Source organism: Pan paniscus, chromosome 2 (genome assembly GCF_029289425.2).
Source record: "Pan paniscus chromosome 2, NHGRI_mPanPan1-v2.0_pri, whole genome shotgun sequence".
NCBI lineage: Eukaryota > Metazoa > Chordata > Mammalia > Primates > Hominidae > Pan > Pan paniscus.
The window spans coordinates 165,388,825-165,407,849 of record NC_085926.1 but is presented as its reverse complement, the minus strand read 5'-3'; the positions used below and the strand labels follow the sequence as shown (position 1 = coordinate 165,407,849).

The 19,025-nt window shown below is 38.3% G+C and overlaps 1 protein-coding gene across 1 annotated transcript in view; it reads left to right on the top strand.

Moving 5' to 3' along the window:
• Positions 1 to 19,025, top strand: part of WDR49 (WD repeat domain 49) — a 182,063-nt gene that overhangs the window by 146,475 nt on the left and 16,563 nt on the right. Inside the window, exons 17-18 of the mRNA XM_034957691.3 lie at positions 8,889 to 8,998; positions 14,041 to 14,187. Coding sequence (XP_034813582.1) covers positions 8,889 to 8,998; positions 14,041 to 14,187 — 257 coding nt within the window. The remainder of the gene's footprint in view (positions 1 to 8,888; positions 8,999 to 14,040; positions 14,188 to 19,025) is intronic.

Below are 19,025 nucleotides of genomic sequence, written 5' to 3'. Positions count from 1 at the left end.
TATTGAGTTCTAATTAAATTGTGCTGTGGTCTGAGAGGCTGTTATGATTTCAGTTCTTTTGCATTTGCTGAGGAGTGTTTTACTTCCAATTATGTGATCAATTTTAGAGGAAGTGCCATGTGGCACCAAGAAGAAAGTATATTCTGTTGTTTTTGGGTGGAGATTTCTGTAAATCTCTATCAGGTCCACTTGATATAGAGCTGAGTTCAAGCCCTGAATATCTTTTACACTTTCTGTCTCGATATCTGTCTAATATTGACAGTTGGGTGTTAAAGTTTCCCACTATGATTGTGTGGGAGTCTAAGTCTCTTTGCAGGTCTCTAAGAACTTGTTTTATGAATCTGGGTTCTCCTGTATTGGGTGCATATATATTTAGCATAGTTAGCTCTTCTTGTTGAATTGAACACTTTACCATTATGTAATGCCTTTTTTTGTCTTTTTTGATCTTTGTTAGTTTAAAGTCTGTTTTGTCAGAAACTAGGATTGCAACCCCTGCATTTTTTCTGCTTTCCATTTGCTTGGTAAAATTTCCTCCATTCCTTTATTTTGAGCCTATGTGTGTCTGGCATGTGAGACACATCTTTTGAAGACAGCACACCAATGGGTCTTTACTCTTTATGCCATTTGCCATTCTGTGTCTTTTAATTGGGGCATTTAGCCCATTTATATTTAAGGTTGATATTGTTATGTGTGAATTTGATTTTGTCTCCATTATGCTGGCTGGTTATTTTGCAGACTTGTTAATGTAGTTTCTTCATGGTGTCATTGGTCTGTGTACTTCAGGGTGTTTTTGTATTGACTGATAACGGTTTTTCCTTTTCATATTCAGTGCTTCCTTCAGGAGCTCTTGCAAGGCAGGCTTAGTGGTGATGAATTCCCGCAGCATTTTCTTGTCTGAAAACAATCTTATTTCTCCTTTGCTTATTAAGCTTAGTTTGGCTTGATATGGAATTCTGGATTGGAAATTCTTTTCTTTAAGAATGTTGAATATTGGCCCCCTCCCCCCAATCTCTTCTGGTTTGTAGAGTTTCTGCTGAGAGGCCCGCTGTCAGTCTGATGGGCTTCCCTTTGTAATTGACTTGGCCTTTCTCTCTGGCTGCCCTTTAATTTTTTTCCTTCATGTTAACCTTGGAAAGTCTGAGAATTATGTGTCTTGGGGTTGATCTTTTCATGTAGTATCTTACTGGGGTTCTCTGGATTTCTTGAATTTGAATGTTGGCCTGTCTTGCTAGGTTGAGAAAGTTCTCCTGGATGATATCCTGAAGTATGTTTTCCAACTTGTTTCCATTCTCTCCATCTCTTGTAGGTACCCCAATCAGTCATAGGTTTGGTTATATAATCTCATAGTTCTCGGAGGCTTCATTTGTTCTTTTTCATTCTTCTTTCTCTAATCTTGTCTGCCTGTCTTATTTCAGCAAGATAGTCATCAAGCTCTGAGATTCTGTCCTCCGTGTGGACTATTCAGCTATTGACACTTGTGATTGCATTGTGAAGTTCTCTTGTGTTTTTCAGCTCTTTCAGGTCATCTTTGTTACTTTCTAAACTAGTTATTCTGGCTAACAGCTCCTGTAATGTTTTATCGTGGTTCTTAGCTTCTTTGCATTGTGTTAGAACATACTCTTTTACCTCAGTGAAGTTTATTACCCACCTTCTGAAGCCTACTTCTGTCAATTCATCCATCTCTGCCTCAGCCCAGTTCTGTGCCATTTCTGGAGAGGTGTTACAATCATTTGGAATAGAAGAGGCACCCCAGCTTTTTGAATTTTCAGTGTTTTTGTGTGGATTTTTTTCTCATCTTTGTGGGTTTATCTACCTTCAATCTTTGAGGCTCCTGACCTTTGGATGAGATTTTGTGGGGTACTTTTTGTTGATGTTGTTGCTTTCTGTTTGTTTTTCTTTTAACAGTAAGGCCCCTCTTCTGTAGAGCTCCTCTTCTGCAGTTTGCTGGGGGTCCACTCTAGGCTCTATTTACCTGGGTCCTCATGCACCTGGAGGTATCACCAGTGGAGGCTGCAGAATAGCAAAGATGGCTGCCTGCTCCTTCCCCTGGGAGATCCATCCTGGAGGTGCACTGACCTGATGCCAGTGGGAGCTCTCCTGTATGAGGTTTCTGGTGACCCCTGTTTGGAGGTCTCACCTACTCAGGAGGCACAGAATCAGGGACCCTCTTAACGAAGCACTCTATCTGTCCCTTGGTGGAATGGGTGTGCTGCGCTGGCGGGAATTCCACTCGTCTGGACTGCCTTGATTCCTCAGAGCCAGCAGAAGGAAAGGCTAAGTCTACTGAACCAGAGACCACGGCCACTGTTTCCCCCAGGGGCTCCATTCCAGAGAGATCAGAGTTCTGCCTATAAACCCCTGGCTGGAGTCACTGAAGTTACCACAGGGAGGCCCCACCCAAAGAGGAGGGATGGATCCGGGTCCCACCTAAAGAAGCAGTTGGCCACAATCTGCCACAGCCACTGTGCTGCATTGTGGGGAATTCCTCCCAGGCCAAACTGCCCAGTCTCCCCAACACTGACAGGGGAAAACGGCTGATTGGAGCCACAGTGATGGTGACTGCCCCTCCCTCTGGGTACTTGGTTGTCTTAGGCAGTCTCCAGCATGCTGCCACTGGCTGCAACCCAAGCGTTCACCAAGAATCTGCACAGTTCTGTGCTTGGAACCCAAGGCCCTGGTGGTGTGGGCTCACGAGGTGATCTGATCCATGGGTTTCACAGATCCGTGGAAAAAAACATGGTTTCCCTGGGAGGTAGCTCAGTCACTCACCAATATATAGGTTTTATAGTTCACAGACTTCTCTTAAAACTGGAGCTTTGTTGTCTACCAGATTAAATAGGAGTACAGCAAACTGATCTTCTCATGTTGATTATAAGATTATATAGGCGTCGGTAGACTTCTGGGGGTGAGAGGCAAAGTTATTTCTACTGTACAGCATTTTGTAAAATGAAAAAATAACGCATCAAAAAGTACTTGTGATCTTTAAAATTTCTGTCTTAATCTAATTCAGATGAGACTAGATTGATATAATTTTAAGACTTTGTAATAATGAGATAGTATAGAAAAATGTCATTTAGGAATTAAACTAATAAAAAAAGGGTTAAAAACATATCCTCAGAATTGATTATCATGTACATCCTTCAGTTCTCCCAGGAATATGATCAGGAATCCTTTGCAGAAATTATACAAACACAATAAAATTGTCAGCTGTAGAATGTCCTTTGTGCTTTCCATCTAGCACGGAAAATATTATAAATCATTTTATTTTAAAGAAATATTGTTCTGAAGAATGTGCCCCTTTACCTAGTCAGATTGGTAAATTCAAGGAAAGAATCATGCTAGCTCTCATCCATATGAAAAAATATGAAAGAAAAATAAAAATGTGAAAGAATTTAGACTACAGGAGAAAAAGTACACTTGATGTATATATGCAGGTGGGGGTATGTTTAGACGGGGGGTGGTGCACAGGAAGAAAGATGAAGGAAAATAGAAAAAGTCTAAAGAAAATAGAAGAAACAAGAAACATGAAGAAAAAATTAAGTGTCTTAAAGCTATTTTCTCATTTTAACACCTAAGAGTCTCTCCAGGTTAAAAAATTGGGGTGTATATTATCTTCTGGCTTATACAAACATACCTGGCTTTTCACAGGGCTGAAAGTATTTTATAATACTATTTGTGAGAAGTAGGTAGATGGTAAAGAATTATCTTCAATTTAAGTCCTGGGGAGATGAATATAGAATTTAAGAGATTAATAGAAAGGCCTAATTCTAAGTTAACAGTTGATATGGAGAAATAGATTTATCCTTTTCCTAGAGTCTGCAAAACTCATACTAGCTTTAAAAAACTTCTAAAAAAATAAATAAGTGAAGGGATAAAATAGTAAAAAAAACTACAGTGGACATATATTTTTCCTAGTTTATAGGAATATTCGTTTTTTGGACTCATGTAAAATTATCTAACCTAGGAAAATTATAGATAAAATGAATAATTCAGAAAATACAGTTTCAGAATATTTCCTTATTATAAAATTAATACAGGGATTACAGGCATATGCCACCATGCCCAGCTCATTTTTGTATTTTTAGTAGAGATGGGGTTTCATCATGTTGGCCAGGCTGGTCTTGAACTCCTGACCTCGTGATCTGCCCGCCTCGGCCTCCCAAAGTGCTGGGATTATAGGCGTGAGCCACTGTGCCTGGCCAAAAATACTACATTTTTATTACGGGAAAATTTGGAAGTACAAATAAGCAAAAGGTGAAAATATCTGTGGTAAAGCCATTGTTAACATTAGGCATTTCACTTTTAAGACCTTGTTTTAGGCATACTTACAACAATGAAAAAATGTACATTTTATAAAAATGGGGACTTAGTAGACACAGTTTATAACCTGTTTTATCAATCAAAAATATGCAGTAAGCACATTTTCATATTAGTTAATATGAGTATCCATGGACAACAACATTTATAATGACTTGTAGCTTTTTAACCATTTTCTTTATTTCAAATATGTAGATTGTTTACAAATTTTAACTGGGAAAACAGTCCTTTAAATACCTTCATGTGCACATATTAGAATATCTTATTGAATTCATAATTAGAATAAATTCTTTGAGTGGAATTGCTGAGTCAAAAGGCATAAAGGCCTTTGGGTCATCTTGCTAAAGGTCATCTTGCTGTCTGGACATATCAGCTCTACCTCCAGCAGCAATACAAATGGTTGCTTTCCTGCCTTCGAACCAAAAATGGTTGTTATTGCTGTCTTAAAACTGTCGCTATGATATCTTATTGCTTTAAACTAAAGTTTTTGATTATTTGTGAAAGTAAACATTTTTCAGGTTTATTAACCTTTGATAATTCAATAATAAATTTTAAAGGGATATTCAAAGTCTACTAGACTAACTCCTATGGCATCTGTAAGAGAAACACATCCCAGCCTTTTTGAATAGTTCCTATATGACACACTCACATCTCACAGATACCCTTCTCTATTATTGAACTATTCTTAATGTCTCTAATGTTAAGTAAAATCCATCTGTAGAACTCTCACTTATTGATCTTCATTCTTATTCTAGAGCAACAAAGAGCATAATCTACTCCATTTTTTATTATCTGACACATTTTCCTTTGGTTACCATTTAAAAAATTGCTTATCTGGAAGGGATTCATTATTAGAAACAAGTATAAAGACTCAGATGAGAAATGAAACAAAAATTCTACTAGTTTCCCAGTAAGTTTATACAAGGCAGAAGGCACACCTCAAATTAATGTTTCTTAAACATGGAAAATAATTATGATGTTTTAAATTCCATGTTATTGTTAGGAGGGAACTGATATTTAATATTATTTAAATGCTATTGATTACCTAATTATTCTGTCAGTAGATTTCATGTGAGAAATTAAATTAGAAAATAGATAAATAGCTATAAGAAAAAATACACAAAATATTAAAATCCCATTTTAAATTAGGCTTTATGTGATGTAAATACTTGACGAATTGGCAGTCTACTTTCACCAACAATCTGGCAATAACTATCCTATGTCCATGTATGACAAATGAAAGCATATGATACTCTATTCAATTTTTGGAATTTGAACTTTAAAAATACTAGAACAGCAAATTATTATTTGGGGGAGTGCCACATCTTTTTACTTTTTGTCTGATCGTTCTGATAGTTCTGAAGAATATTGGAGCTTGCTGTAGGGGGGTGTTAGAACTCCCTGCTTTGAGTGAAAAATATTGTCTTGCTTTTGCTTAAAGTGATAGTAGCCAATACCAACTGAGCCCTGATTATATTTCAGGGCCTGTTCTAAGGTCTTTATGTGTTTACCTCATTTAATTCTCACTGTAATCCTAGAAGATAGCTACTATTGTCATCCCCATTTCACAACTTGAAAAACAGAGGCGGAGAAGTTAACTGATTTGCACAAGGTCAACCAACCAAGAGGTGAACTAGGGATACAAATGCAGGCATTCAGGCTCCAGAGTTAGTACTTTATCACTGTTCTGTGTTGCCTGTCCAACAAGCATCATGTGAAAATATTGACAAATTATTGGTTTCTGAGTCAAGCCATCAAATATTTTATCAAGTACCTGCTATGTATAAGCCACTACTCTAAGCATTTTTCACTTCCTTTTTTATGCCTAGGAGGGTACTTGAGTGATTGTCACAGTCATTATACCTCCCTTCCACAGCCAGAGCCAAGAGAAGTGAGATTAGTTAGAGCCTTTCCTCCTCATAGGATTGATGCCAAAGCTGGTGGATCCCATAGTAGATCGCCTTCCTGCATCACCTACTAAGGCATTTTTGCAAAATGTTTTAAAACTCTATTTAAGCCTGGTATTACATTATTCTGCTTCTTTATCTTCATCCATCACTTCTCCTCTTGAGAATATTTGCCTTTTTCCAGTTCCCTGTGCATTTTCAGAGTAACCACTCCTGCAAATGTCAGATGTCTGTCTGTGAAAAGGAAGCAATAGATTGTTGACTTAATTTGTTGTGATTTCCAAGAGATTCTCTCCTACCATCTGACTACTTTTCTCCCTCTGTGGATAAAACTCTTTAGTGGAAATGGGCAAAATGTTTTGCTTTATATAAAAGCTACTTGATTTAGATTCCACAGGATGAGATAGTCAGAAAGCATATGGTCTGAAAACAGGGAAGAGTTTAGAGTGTTTTGGAAAAAAAAATCAAGATATATTGTTAACTACTCTAAAGGGAAACCTCTTTACCATGGCCCCTGCCCCCTCAATCTTTTGCACATGTTTACATGAATAATTCTTTTCTAGAAAAAGGTGTATTCTTAATCCAATAACTGCAAGGCCTAACTGTACCACACTCCATGCTTTCAGTATCCAACACCAACTTCTTATTTTTGTAGATCCCCTTACTATCTTAAAATACCTCTCTAAGGATATCATTATTTCTTGTCTTGAAAGCCTAAATAGTGGCTAAATACTAATTCTTACTCACATGAGATGACTTATGGCGAGGGATGTCATTCCAGGGCAATTGGGGAAAAACTGCCCACCTATCCAATGACAAAGCTCTCCTAAAAGAAAAAAAAATCTGTAATTCCAAGTAATTTATGTTAATCCTCTCCTGATTCAAGGAAATCATGATTAACTACCCCCCCATCCCCTCTTAAATGTGCATTGTGCTTGAAAACTTGCTTCCAAAGAGTAACATATGGAAAAAGGGAAAAAGTAACTGTACAGTAGCTATTGTAAACATTACTAAAAACTTGGCACATACAACTGTGGCCAGGTAATTGAGGTTAACATCAACCATGGAAGTCAGTTTGATAGCATGCACCCTTGGTTTGATGCGATAAGAGCAGCAGTTCACCTCTGTTGCTTTCCTCTCAACAACTCATAACCCCAGTCTCACCATGAGAAGAATATCAGACAAACCCAAACTGAGGGATATTCTACCAAAAAAATCCGACAAGTATTTCTTAAAACTATCAAGATCATAATAAACAAGAAAAATCGTCACAGGCCAGAGGCTAAGGAGTTAGACAACAAAATATAATGTTGACGTTACAGAAAAATCACATTAAGAAAAAACTAGTAAAACTCTAATAAAATATGGAATTCAGTTAATAGTACTGTACCAATATTGATTTCTTTATTGTGACAAATGGTAGTGTAAGATGTTATAATAGGGAAAATTGGCTGAGGGATATACTGGAGCTCTACTAACTTTTCTGCAAATCTAAAACCTCTAAAAGGAAAAGTTTATATATGAGAAAGCAATTAATACATTACTACTTAAAGCCATGCAAATAGCATTTGATATTAAGTTTAAGAGAGATACATAGACTTTTTACTTGTATTGATATTTTAAAATCTTTTAAAATTGGGAGATACAGTAAAAATAGAGTGGAGGAAAAAGAAAGCTGGAAATGAACATTACTTGAATGCTATTATTTATTAGGCACATTTCTGAACTTCCATCCATCTTATCTCCTTTAAATCCACAGCAAGAGTCCCATTACATTGAGGGGAAAATTGAGGCCGAAAGTATGGGAAACAACTCAGAGTCTTATAGCTACAAAATCCATAGAAGATAAAAGAATAAAAGTTAGGGAGTGGAAGAATGGTTAACTATAAAGGGCTGAGGGATGCAGGGAAGGGAGGCAGAAGGAAGAGGGTGAGTCAAGATCCCCAGGACTCTCCACGATTTTGAGACGATGGATGTGTTTTCTGGCTTGGTGCTCTGAAGAGACTAATAACAATTTTTGGAAACATAACTTGTAGCTGTTAAGGTTGAAGTCTATGACAGTGAATTTTAAATAGATTTGAGATCATTTTCTATTTTCTCACAAGATTATATACAGCTATGTAATGATTTTATTTCCCACGTTTTATTGATAAAAATCCTTTCTGTGAATTCAAGTTACGCTAAAATTTTCTTATAGATTCATATGAGAAAGCCTCAGAAATACTGAACTTCTTTGCATTTTGGATGCCATAACCATAACTAAAGATACACGCCTAACACTGAATAAATAAGCTTTGACACAAAGGATTGATGCTTACTTCTCATTATATAATTTATTAATAAGGCAAGGATAATGTACGTGTTTCTGTAAAATTTTCTTCTAAATAATTTTTTCTCTAACCTTGTTGCTATGGGGACAGGGCTTTGCTTAATTAGACTCTTGGACACTCCGGCTCTCACTCTTTTCTATTATCACCTGGATAGCAGGCATTTTGTTAAAAGATAGGGCTTGATTATTATAAACAAATATCACTACTTCGGTTCACAGGAGTAGATTTTTTGTTTTTGTTTTTGTTTTTTTTGGTCAAAGATACACATAGCCAGAAAGAGTTTCTCCATCCCTGTGGTTAATAATGTATTTCATCATGAAATATTTTCTTCCAGTGTCGGACCATCAGAAGATATAAATTTAGATATAAAATATAAGGAAAGGAGTACCTGCATGAAAGAAACACAAAAACCTTATTATGGTGAAGTTATAAAAAAATCATTCAGTAAGTAGTCACTGTTGTTAATGTATTTTTATAATATTATTTAACAGATTAGTGTGAATACAAATGTCTACTCTGTGTGTCAGGAATGTTCCTATTCCTTAATAAACATGAATGTAATGTCCTGTGAACCCCATTTAACAAAGGAGAAAAGTGAGGTACAGGACGTTAAGTCACCTGTGCAAGGCTCCACAGAATACTAGCGGAAAAAGTGTAAGGTCTCAGTCAGTGTATTGGACCACTCTTGCATTGCTATAAAAAAAAGCCAGAAACTGTATAATTTATTTAAAAAGAAAAAGGTTCAATTGCCTCACAGTTCTGCAGGCCGTACAGGAACCATAATGTTGGTATCTGCTTGGTGGAAGGTGAAGCAATAGCAAGCGCATCACAGGGTGACAGCGGGAGCAAGAGGGAGTGGGGGAGGTGCTACACACTTTCAACAGCCAGATCTCTGTGGACTTACTACCATGAGGAGAGCACCAAGCCGTGAGGGATCCACCCTCATGACCTGAACACCTCTCACCAGGCCCCAACTCCAACACTGGGGATTACATTTCAACATGAGATTTGGGCAGGGACAAATATCCAGGCTATATCATTCCAACCCTGGCACCTCCAAATCTCATGTCCTTCTCCCATTGAAAAATAAAACCATTCCTCCCAATAGTCCTCCAAAGTCTTAACTCATTCCAGCGTTAACTTAAAAGTACAAAGTTCAAAGTTCTCATCTGAAACAAGGTAAGCTGCTTACACCTATAAGCCTGTAAAATAAAAAAGTCATTTACTTTCAAGATAAAATGGGGGCATAGGCATTGGATAAACATTTTCATTCTAAAAGGAGAAACTGGCCAAAAGAAAGGGGCTCTAGGCTCCAGGCAAGTCTGAAATTCAGCAAGGCAGTCATTACGTCTTAAAGCTCCAAAATAATCTCCTTTGATTCCATGCCCACATCCAGGGCACAGTGGCACCAGGGGTGGGCTGCCAAGGTCTTGCACAGATTTGCCCCTGTGTCTCTGCAGGGTACAGCCCTTGTGGTTGTTCTCAGGGGTTAGAGTTGAGTGCCTGTAGCTTCTTCAGGCACAGGATGCAAGCTGCCAGTGAATCTACCATTCTCAAGTATGGAGAACAGTGGCCCTCTTTACAGAGCTCCACTAGGCAGTGCCCCAGTGGGGACTCTGCATGAGACCTCCAACCCCACATTTCCCCTCTACTAGTGAGAGACAGGACTAGCTGGATTTCCTAGGCCGACTAACAATCCCTAAGCCTAGCTGGGAAGGTGGCCGCTTCCACCTTTAAACATGGGGCTTGCAACTTAGCTCACACCTGACCAATCAGAGAGCTCACTAAAATGCTAATTAGGCAAAAACAGGAGGTAAAGAAATAGCCAATCATCTATTGCCTGAGAGCACAGCGGGAGGGACAAGCATCGGGATATAAACCCAGGCATTCGAGCCGGCAACGGCAACCCCCTTTGGGTCCCCTCCCTTTGTATGGGAGCTCTGCTTTCACTCTATTAAATCTTGCAACTGCACTCTTCTGGTCCATGTTTGTTATGGCTCGGGCTGAGCTTTCAGTCGCCCTCCACCACTGCTGCTGGCCACCTTCACAGACCCACCGCTGACTTCTATCCCTCTGGATCTGGCAGGGTGTCTGCTGTGCTCCTGATCCAGCAAGGCACTCATTGGCGCTCCCGATCGGACTAAAGGCTTGCCATTGTTCCTGCACGGCTAAGTGCCCTGGTTCGTCCTAATTGAGCTGAACACTAGTCACTGGGTTCCATGGTTCTCTTCCATGATCCACGGCTTCTAATAGAGCAATAACACTCACCACATGGCCCAGGATTCCATTCCTTGGAATACATGAGGCCAAGAACCCCAGATCAGACAACACGAGGCTTACCACCATCTTGGAAGTGGCCCGCCGCCATTTTGGAAGCAGCCCGCCACCATTTTGGAAGCAGCCCGCCACCATCTTGGGAGCTCTGGGAGCAAGGACCCCCCAGTAACACTAGCACTGTGTTAGCAGATATTCTCTGTGAGGGGTATGCCCTGCTGCAGGTTTCTTGCTGGGCACCCAGGATTTCTCTTGCATCCTCTGAAATCGAGGTGAGATTGTCAAGCCTCCTTCACTCTTGCACTCTGTGTACCTGCAGGCTTAACACCACATGGAAGCCACCAAAGCTATGGCTTACACACTCTGGAGTGGCTGCCTGAGTTGTATCTGGGGCCCTTTGAGCCACAGCTGGAGCTGGAGCTGCAGGGATATGGAGAACAGTGGTGTAGTCCTTCTATGCCTGTGGGCCTGTGATGGGAGGGGCTGTCTAGAAGGCCTTCAAGGCCTTTTTCCTGTTGTCTTGGGTATTAGCTCTTGGCTCTCTTTTAGTTATACAGATCTCTTTAGCAAGTGGTTGCTCCACAGCCTGCTTGAATTTCTCTCTTGATAATGCTTTTTTTAAAATTTGTTTGTTTGCCACATGGCTGGGCTGCAAATTTCCTAAACATTTATACTCTGCTTTTTCTTTAAATATAATTTCCAACTTTATTTCTTGCTCCCATATCTAAGCTAGGCTATTAGAAGCAGCCAGGGAACATCTTGAGTGCTCTGCTGTGTAGAAATTTCTTCTGCTAGATACCCTAAATTATCACTGTTAAGTTCAAACTTCCACAGATGCCTAGAGCATGAACACAATGCAGCTAAGGTCTTTGGTAAGGCATAATATGGGTGACCTTTGCTCCAGTTCCCAGTAAGTTCCTCATTTCCATCTGAGACTTTGTCAACCTGTACTTCACTGTCCACATCACTATCAGGACTTTGGCTGCTACCATTTAACCAGTCTCTAAGAATTTCCAAAATTCCCCTCATCTTCCTGTCTTCTGAGTCCTCCTAACTCTTCCAGTGTCTGCCCATTAGTCCGTTCCAAAGCCACTTGCACATTTTCAGGTATCTTTATAGCAATGCCCCACTCTTGTTACCAATTTTCTGTGTCAGGCCATTTTTACATTGCAGTAAAGAAATGTCTGATACTAGGTAATTTATAAAGAAAAGGGGTTTAATTGGATCACGGTTCTGCAGGCTGTTCAGGTATGGCACCAACATTTGCCCACCTTCTGGTGAGGGCCTCAGAAACCTTACAGTGATGGTGGAAGGTGAAGGGGAAGCAGGCAACATCACATGGTGAGAGTAGGAGCAAGCTGGGGGTGGTGCCACACACATTTAAACCATCAGATCTTGAGAGAACCCACTCACTATTGCAAAAACAGCACCAAGGGAATGGCACCAAACAATTCATGAAAAATATATGCCCATAATCCAGTCATCTTCTACCAGGCCCCATCTCCAATGCTGGGGATTACAATTCCACATGAGATTCAGAGGGGACAAATATCCTTACTATATTAGTCAGAAAATATGTGTGAAGTACCTGATACAGTTCTAAAAAAAGAGATGGCACCAGAATTTTTATTCTTTCCCTTAAGTATTTAAGAAATGAAGATGAATAAAAACTATTTTTGCTCGTCAGAAATCCTGAAGCCACACAGAACAATGCATTAGTCTAGTTGTTGACGGACCAGAAAACAATTATAAGACCAGTAACCTAAAACAAAGGAGTCATTATTATACTAAGGTATATTGCTTAGAAACAGATAAGAATCCTTCCTGAAGCTTTATTTTATAATGAAAATATGTTACTTACTACAAATATCTTTTCAACTTATGTCCAAGGGAATGTCACACTTTCATAGAGCAGATATGTTGATTTTTAAATTTCTGATGAAATTTTGCTGTAAAAATGGTGCATAATTATTTGTTAACATTCAATGCCCATTTATCAACTAATCTACTCCACGGAGCTTTTGTTAGGATTACACGAGATAGATATGTAAAGCACTTTGACTACTGCCTGGCATATTATAGCAACCAATACAATCTTATTAGTAATGTTGTTATTGTTATACCTTGGAGCATAACCTTTGGGATTAAACATATTTCAACTTAAGTCCATGATCTGCTATTTAACAGTTATATGAACTGAGACACAAATTACTAAAGCATCCTAAGGCTCAGTTTCCTCATCTGTCTTAATGGCACAACGATACCTTACATGTTGTGAAGATTTCTTCTCTAATTTGACATAGCACATTAGTTTTCAAAGAGTGGTCCCTGGCCTAGCATCGTAAGCATCAACTAGAACTTATTAGAAATGTAAATTATGAGACCCTCATCCCTGCTTTCCTCCATTAGTCAGAAGCCAAGGGGGTCACATAGCAGTCTATGTTTTAGTAAGCCCTCCAGATGATTCTGATGCCTGTTATAGTTTGAAATCCAATGACATAGAACATGACTTGTTCCATAGCAGGTGCTGAATACGGATTAGTGTCCTTTTCTTAGGTACTGAGTCACCATCGTGACAAAAACCCAGTTCCTACCTTCACAGAACTAACAAAGAAACATAAAATTTTATCCCAAATAGATTACCATTCTATTATCCAATTATTACATGAAGCAAAGAGAAATATCTTTCACTTTGTTCAAGACTTTGCCTTTAAGAGCATGATTAAAATAGATTCCTATCATCTCATTGTGTGCATAATAAATACAATAACGCAGCTCTGGTTTACTTGATGACATTATTTAAAAAGTACCTGCCAATTCAAAATTTTAGATGTGTTGTTAAACTAAACACTGAAAAAAATAGATTCCATTTCACAAAAGATACAATTTTCTTGTAGATAAAAGAAAAACTGGAGCTTTTCCAAAACTGCAGAATATTCATTTTCAAGGGAAAATAGCAGAAAAATACAAAATAAAAAAAAATGAATGGGAAGCCTTGAGTTCCTTTTGGTTCCTTTGAATAAAAAGCACTATGGATTTATTTTGAACAGCTGTGTTTACAGGGTTTGCAGATCACTGCAGCTGTACCAACTGAGTAACAGGAAGGTTAAATTTATAAAAGTTAACTTGGAAATGTGCTAGCTCTTTCCAAGGAGTTAATGATATTGTACCCTTTTTCTCCCTGTCTTCCTCTAAAACCTGCTGTTGTGAAGGTACATTTAGGTCATTAAACATTGGAGCCCTGGAAGAGCTGCCTGAAGTGAATAAACCTGCTGTCCTTCTAGACCCTGAGAAATACTTTAGGAGAGAACCAGAGGAAGAGCGTCCCCAAATTCCAGAGGCCCCGTCACTTTTTAAAAGTAAGTTCTCAGCCATCATACACCTCTATTATCCCTCTTCAGGAAACTTAGTCATTTAAAAATAGAGTAGAAAAGCATGAAAATAACAAGTGTTTGCCTTGTAGTTTGCAGTGAAACAAAGTGTGGTTTGACTGTTAAGATTTATAGTTCAGCTGCTGATGTGTGCTCTCAGATAGGAGAGCCAACAGGCTGGGATATATGAAATGAATATTTTTATTTTGTTCCTTTTCTGAAGTTAGAATGCCATGAACATGTATCTATGAATCTTCCATGGATGAGAATCTCTCTCCCCAAATAACCTTAATTTTCAAAACTTATGCTGGAGGAAGCCTTCATAAGACCACTTTAGAACACAGTGTCTGGCAATCTTGTTTTATTTTCATGTGAAACACTCTAAATAGAGATGACTTAAAATGTATTGTCTTAAAGTCTTCCAGCTGCAGTGGTAGGCTGGTGTGATGAGAAGACAAGAAAGCTTAAGTTAGAAACTATAAGTGAATGATCTCTAAAGGTATAGAAACAAGATGTACAAAATAATTCTTTATTTTTCAGACTATTATAGTCTTCAGAGTTCTTAAAAGTTTGAGGAATAATTCTGTAGAAAAATTCTTCCAGCAAAGAGAGGTCCTGTGAAAGAACAGGTAACACAACCTGATTCTCAGTGAAGCACTCAGAAAGCACATGGACACTGCAGGGAAGCTCACTTAAAATAATTAATAAAAAGCTAAAGTTTTCAACTTGTAACAATCAGAAAAAATCAGAATTAAATGAAGCTGTCTGAGATCTGTGGTTTCAAAACTTCTAAAATCCTCTGAGCTGGGGTTCAACATCATCCTTGAGAAATAATAATGTTTGCAGTAGAAAGATGTTTCCTTATGTCCACAGTTAGGGAAGTTTAAGAGTCTCCTCTTTGCTTTGTCTCTTATGGAAAGGGATAACAGCTGGTCAACATTTTTGTTGTTGCTGAAATTCTACTTATAGGCAAGGTACAGCTGTCATACTTCATTACCATAGTTTACAGTCTAATTATTATCAGGTTTTGTTTTTTTTTTTAAAAAAAAACATTTTCTTAGAATTTCTCTTTGCTTGCTCTTGTGAGGGCGATCTATGGTTTCTACTCATTTGTCTTAAAAACGAAGCCATAACTTTAGGGCTTTTTTGGGGGCTCAGAAAATGATACTCCAAAATATGCCACTTTGGCATGTTGAGTGCTTTGAACAAAGTGGATTGAAAGGCCTTGGAACCAGTCTCTCTCTTACCTTCTCCTGCTGTCTACCCCACTTTTCCTTTCAAAGTTCAGGGAGGACTCTCTCTGAAATTCCCTTATCTGACTGAGGAGGGTTCTTCCTAAAGAAATGCAACTGTATTGAACCCCCTCTCTAGGAATCTCATCAAACAACCAGGAAATGTTATTTATCAGAGGAGAAATTAAAAGTCATTACCATACCTAAACAGGCTATTGCCTATTTCTCTGGAGGGTGCTCTAAAATAACTCTTTTTTAACCTAAGAGACTACCTGCATAATAAGACAACCTTTGTTCACAGTGCAGTTCTACCCCTCACCTTTTAAAACTTGTCATCACCTCCCCCAGGGCACAGAGAAACTTTGTCCCAGGCTATTTTCTGTTCCTTGGACTCATTCATTTCCTCTAGAAAGTATTTACTCTTCCTCTAAAATTGGCTACCCCTCTCACCCTCCCCACTCCACCCTGCCATTTGCCATTTCCCTCTTCTCTGTGAATAGGGTATTTGAGCTCCAACCCTCAGGCCCTTCTTTGAGTCTCATATTTTGTGGGGTTTTCATGCATATGTGTACATTAATAAATTTGTATATTGTTCCCTGTTAATCTTCGTATTTTCAGTTTACTTCAATAAGCTCAATTGCCCAACCTCCAGAGGGAAGGTTTAAACTTCTCTACAGCTCTAAATAACTCTTAGTGTGTCTGATAAGGATTTCAGTCTGTCATCCCATCACTTTTCACCAGGATGATTCACCTTTAAGAATGAAATGGGGGCTGGGCGCGGTGGCTCATGCCCGTAATCCCAGCACACTGGGAGACCGAAGCAGGTGGATCAAGAGGTCAGGAGATCGAGGCCATCCTGGCCAACATGGTGAAACTCTGTCTCTACTAAAATACAAAAAATTAGCCAGGCATGGTAGCGTGCGCCTGTTTTCCCAGCTACACAGGAGGCTGAGGCAGGGGAATCTCTTGAACTCAGAAGGTGGAGGCCGAAATTGTGCCACTGCACTAGCCTGTTGAAAAAAAAAAAAAAAAAAGAATGAATATGGGAAGTACTTATCTTGTCTTTGTGAGCCACAAACAGGCATGAAACAGGAATGACCAGTAAAAAAAGATCCAGACATAGGACAAAGTTGTAAAGATAGTCCAGATACAGGGTATGCATACGGGAGGAAACCAAGACAGAAAATGGATTCAGAATTGAGGCAAGATGAAGAGGAGACAGAGAATACGCAAAAGCTGGAGAGGAAAGAAGCAAAAGAGACAGGTAAATAATGAGAGCAGCAAACACCTCTCTTCAGTGGTGAGAGTTCCTGCTTCTATGAAGAATCTTTTATATAATCTGTGGCAGAAGGAAGCCACAGATGAATTCTTCATATGGGCAGGGAAGATGTGTGGGCGAAGAGGTGGGGTTAATGGCTGGGCAGAAATAACCAAAATACCTAAAAGACTCTAATAAATTCTCAAAGAGAATTTTTTCCCCTGGATTTCTTATTAAAATTTCCTGTAACTTCCCCAAAGTTTTTAAAAGATGTTTTCTTTCTTTTGGTTTTTTATTTTCTTTCTTCAGTTTTTCTTCCTTTACTTCCCTGTTTTGAAAATATTTCCTCTTACTTGCCCTTTCTGCAAGTGAAAATAATTTTCTTTTAAAAGCTTCACCAACTTGTGAGAGAAAAAGATGCAAATTATTGATGACTACTTGCGAGAGAAAATGATGCAAATTATTGATGACATATGACACCACCAATGAGGTTCCATGAAAATGCCAGGAAAAAAGTTCGATTCATTCTGGCTGGAGCATGGGAAAGAATTCAGTCACATTTGAGCTGGGACTTAAAGGATGAGTAGGAGGTCAAAGGTGAGGGAGAAAACAAAGAAATAGTGAGGAAGGACATATCAAAGTTGAGGAAGGAGCAGAAGTCAAAATGAACCCAAGTTGGCTACAATGAATGACTTCAGATATTGAGACATTAACTGAGTTTTACACGCGTTAGTAGAGGTAAAGTCAAATGTGTTTGGAATGTGTTAAGTTTGGGGTATTGATGCACCATTTACAAATAAAGTTCTGGAGGACTGAAGCAGATTGTATATACACTCTGTGATATCATAGAGTCTTTGACAAGCAGATACTGAAATAATGTTTGTTCATTTTTGTATTTAGCTTTTCCTAGGATAGATATTACATATAGTAGCATTTGTGCTGGATGCTAAAGACGCAGAGATAATATGTAGATACCCAGCCTTCAGAGATCTTGACATTGAAATGGGGAAATAGATAAGTAGACAAATAATTATATTCTACAACGAGGGCTATGGTAGAGATAAGTACTGCATCCTATGGGAACACATGAAAATTCAGAGATGACTTTTCAGGGAAAACAGAGTATACCCGAGCTAGATGTTAAAAGTTAAGTTGCTATGAGCCAGCTTAAAAAAAAAAAAATAGCGGGGGATGATACTCTGGTAGAGGAGTGGTATAAGCAGCTCTAAGGTGGTATGAATAATATGGTGTGCTAAGGGAGCTACATGTAGTTCCCACTGGCTGGGTTCTAGAAGGAGCATGAAGAAAATGAGGCTAGACAGGTAGGTGGGGGCCAGACCATGGAGCATCTAGTAAACTATGCTAAGGACTCGGCATTTATTTAATCAGAAATAGGGAGCTATTGAAATATTTTAATCAATCATTCTGAATTATATCATTTTACATCCTATATTACCTCTTCAATGTTTATATTTATTTGTATTATTCTTAAAGTGATTGTTCTAGAAGTTACAATGCTCTTCCTTGTGCTCTTTATCCCTTCTTATGGCACTAGACTTTCATCTGAGACCATTTTCCTTCAGTCTGAAGAATTTTCTACAGAATTTCTTAAAATATGGGCCTGCTTGTGAATAATTTTCCCAGCTTTTACATGTCTGAAAAATGCATTTATTTCATTTTGACTCTGAAAGGATTTTTCATTGGATTTAAAGCTCTAGATGTCAGGGTTGTTTTGTTGTTGTTGTTGTTTTTCTTTTCAAATTTTTAAAGTTAACCTATTTCTCTGCATCCATAGTTCCTGTTTAAAATCCCGCTCTTAATGTTACTGTTGCATCTTATTCTGGCTGCTTTTAAAATACTTCTCTTTAGCCTTGGTTTTCAGATGTTTTACTGTGATGAGTCTAAGTACTGTTTTTTTTGTGTGTGTATTTATGCTACTTTGGGTTCATAGAAATTTATCAAATGCATCTTTTTTCAATTTTGAATACTTCTCAGCCATTATCTTTTTTCAAATTATGTTTTATTCTCATTCCTGCTCTCTTCTGTTATGGAATAGCAATTACACATATGTTAGACTGTTTAATTATATCACAAATGTTTTTGATGCTCTTTTAATAAGTGGAATTAAATAATGGAATAAATAAAATGGAAAAACATTTTATTTCTTCAGGTTGGCTTCAGTTTGTATATTTTATATTGACCAGTCTGCTTTTAAGCCCATCTAATCAGTTCCCAGTTTCAGATTATATATGTATGTATATCTGAAATTATATATATACACACATATTTATATACTTTCAGTTTTAGAATGCCGCTTGAATCTCTTTTATACAGAT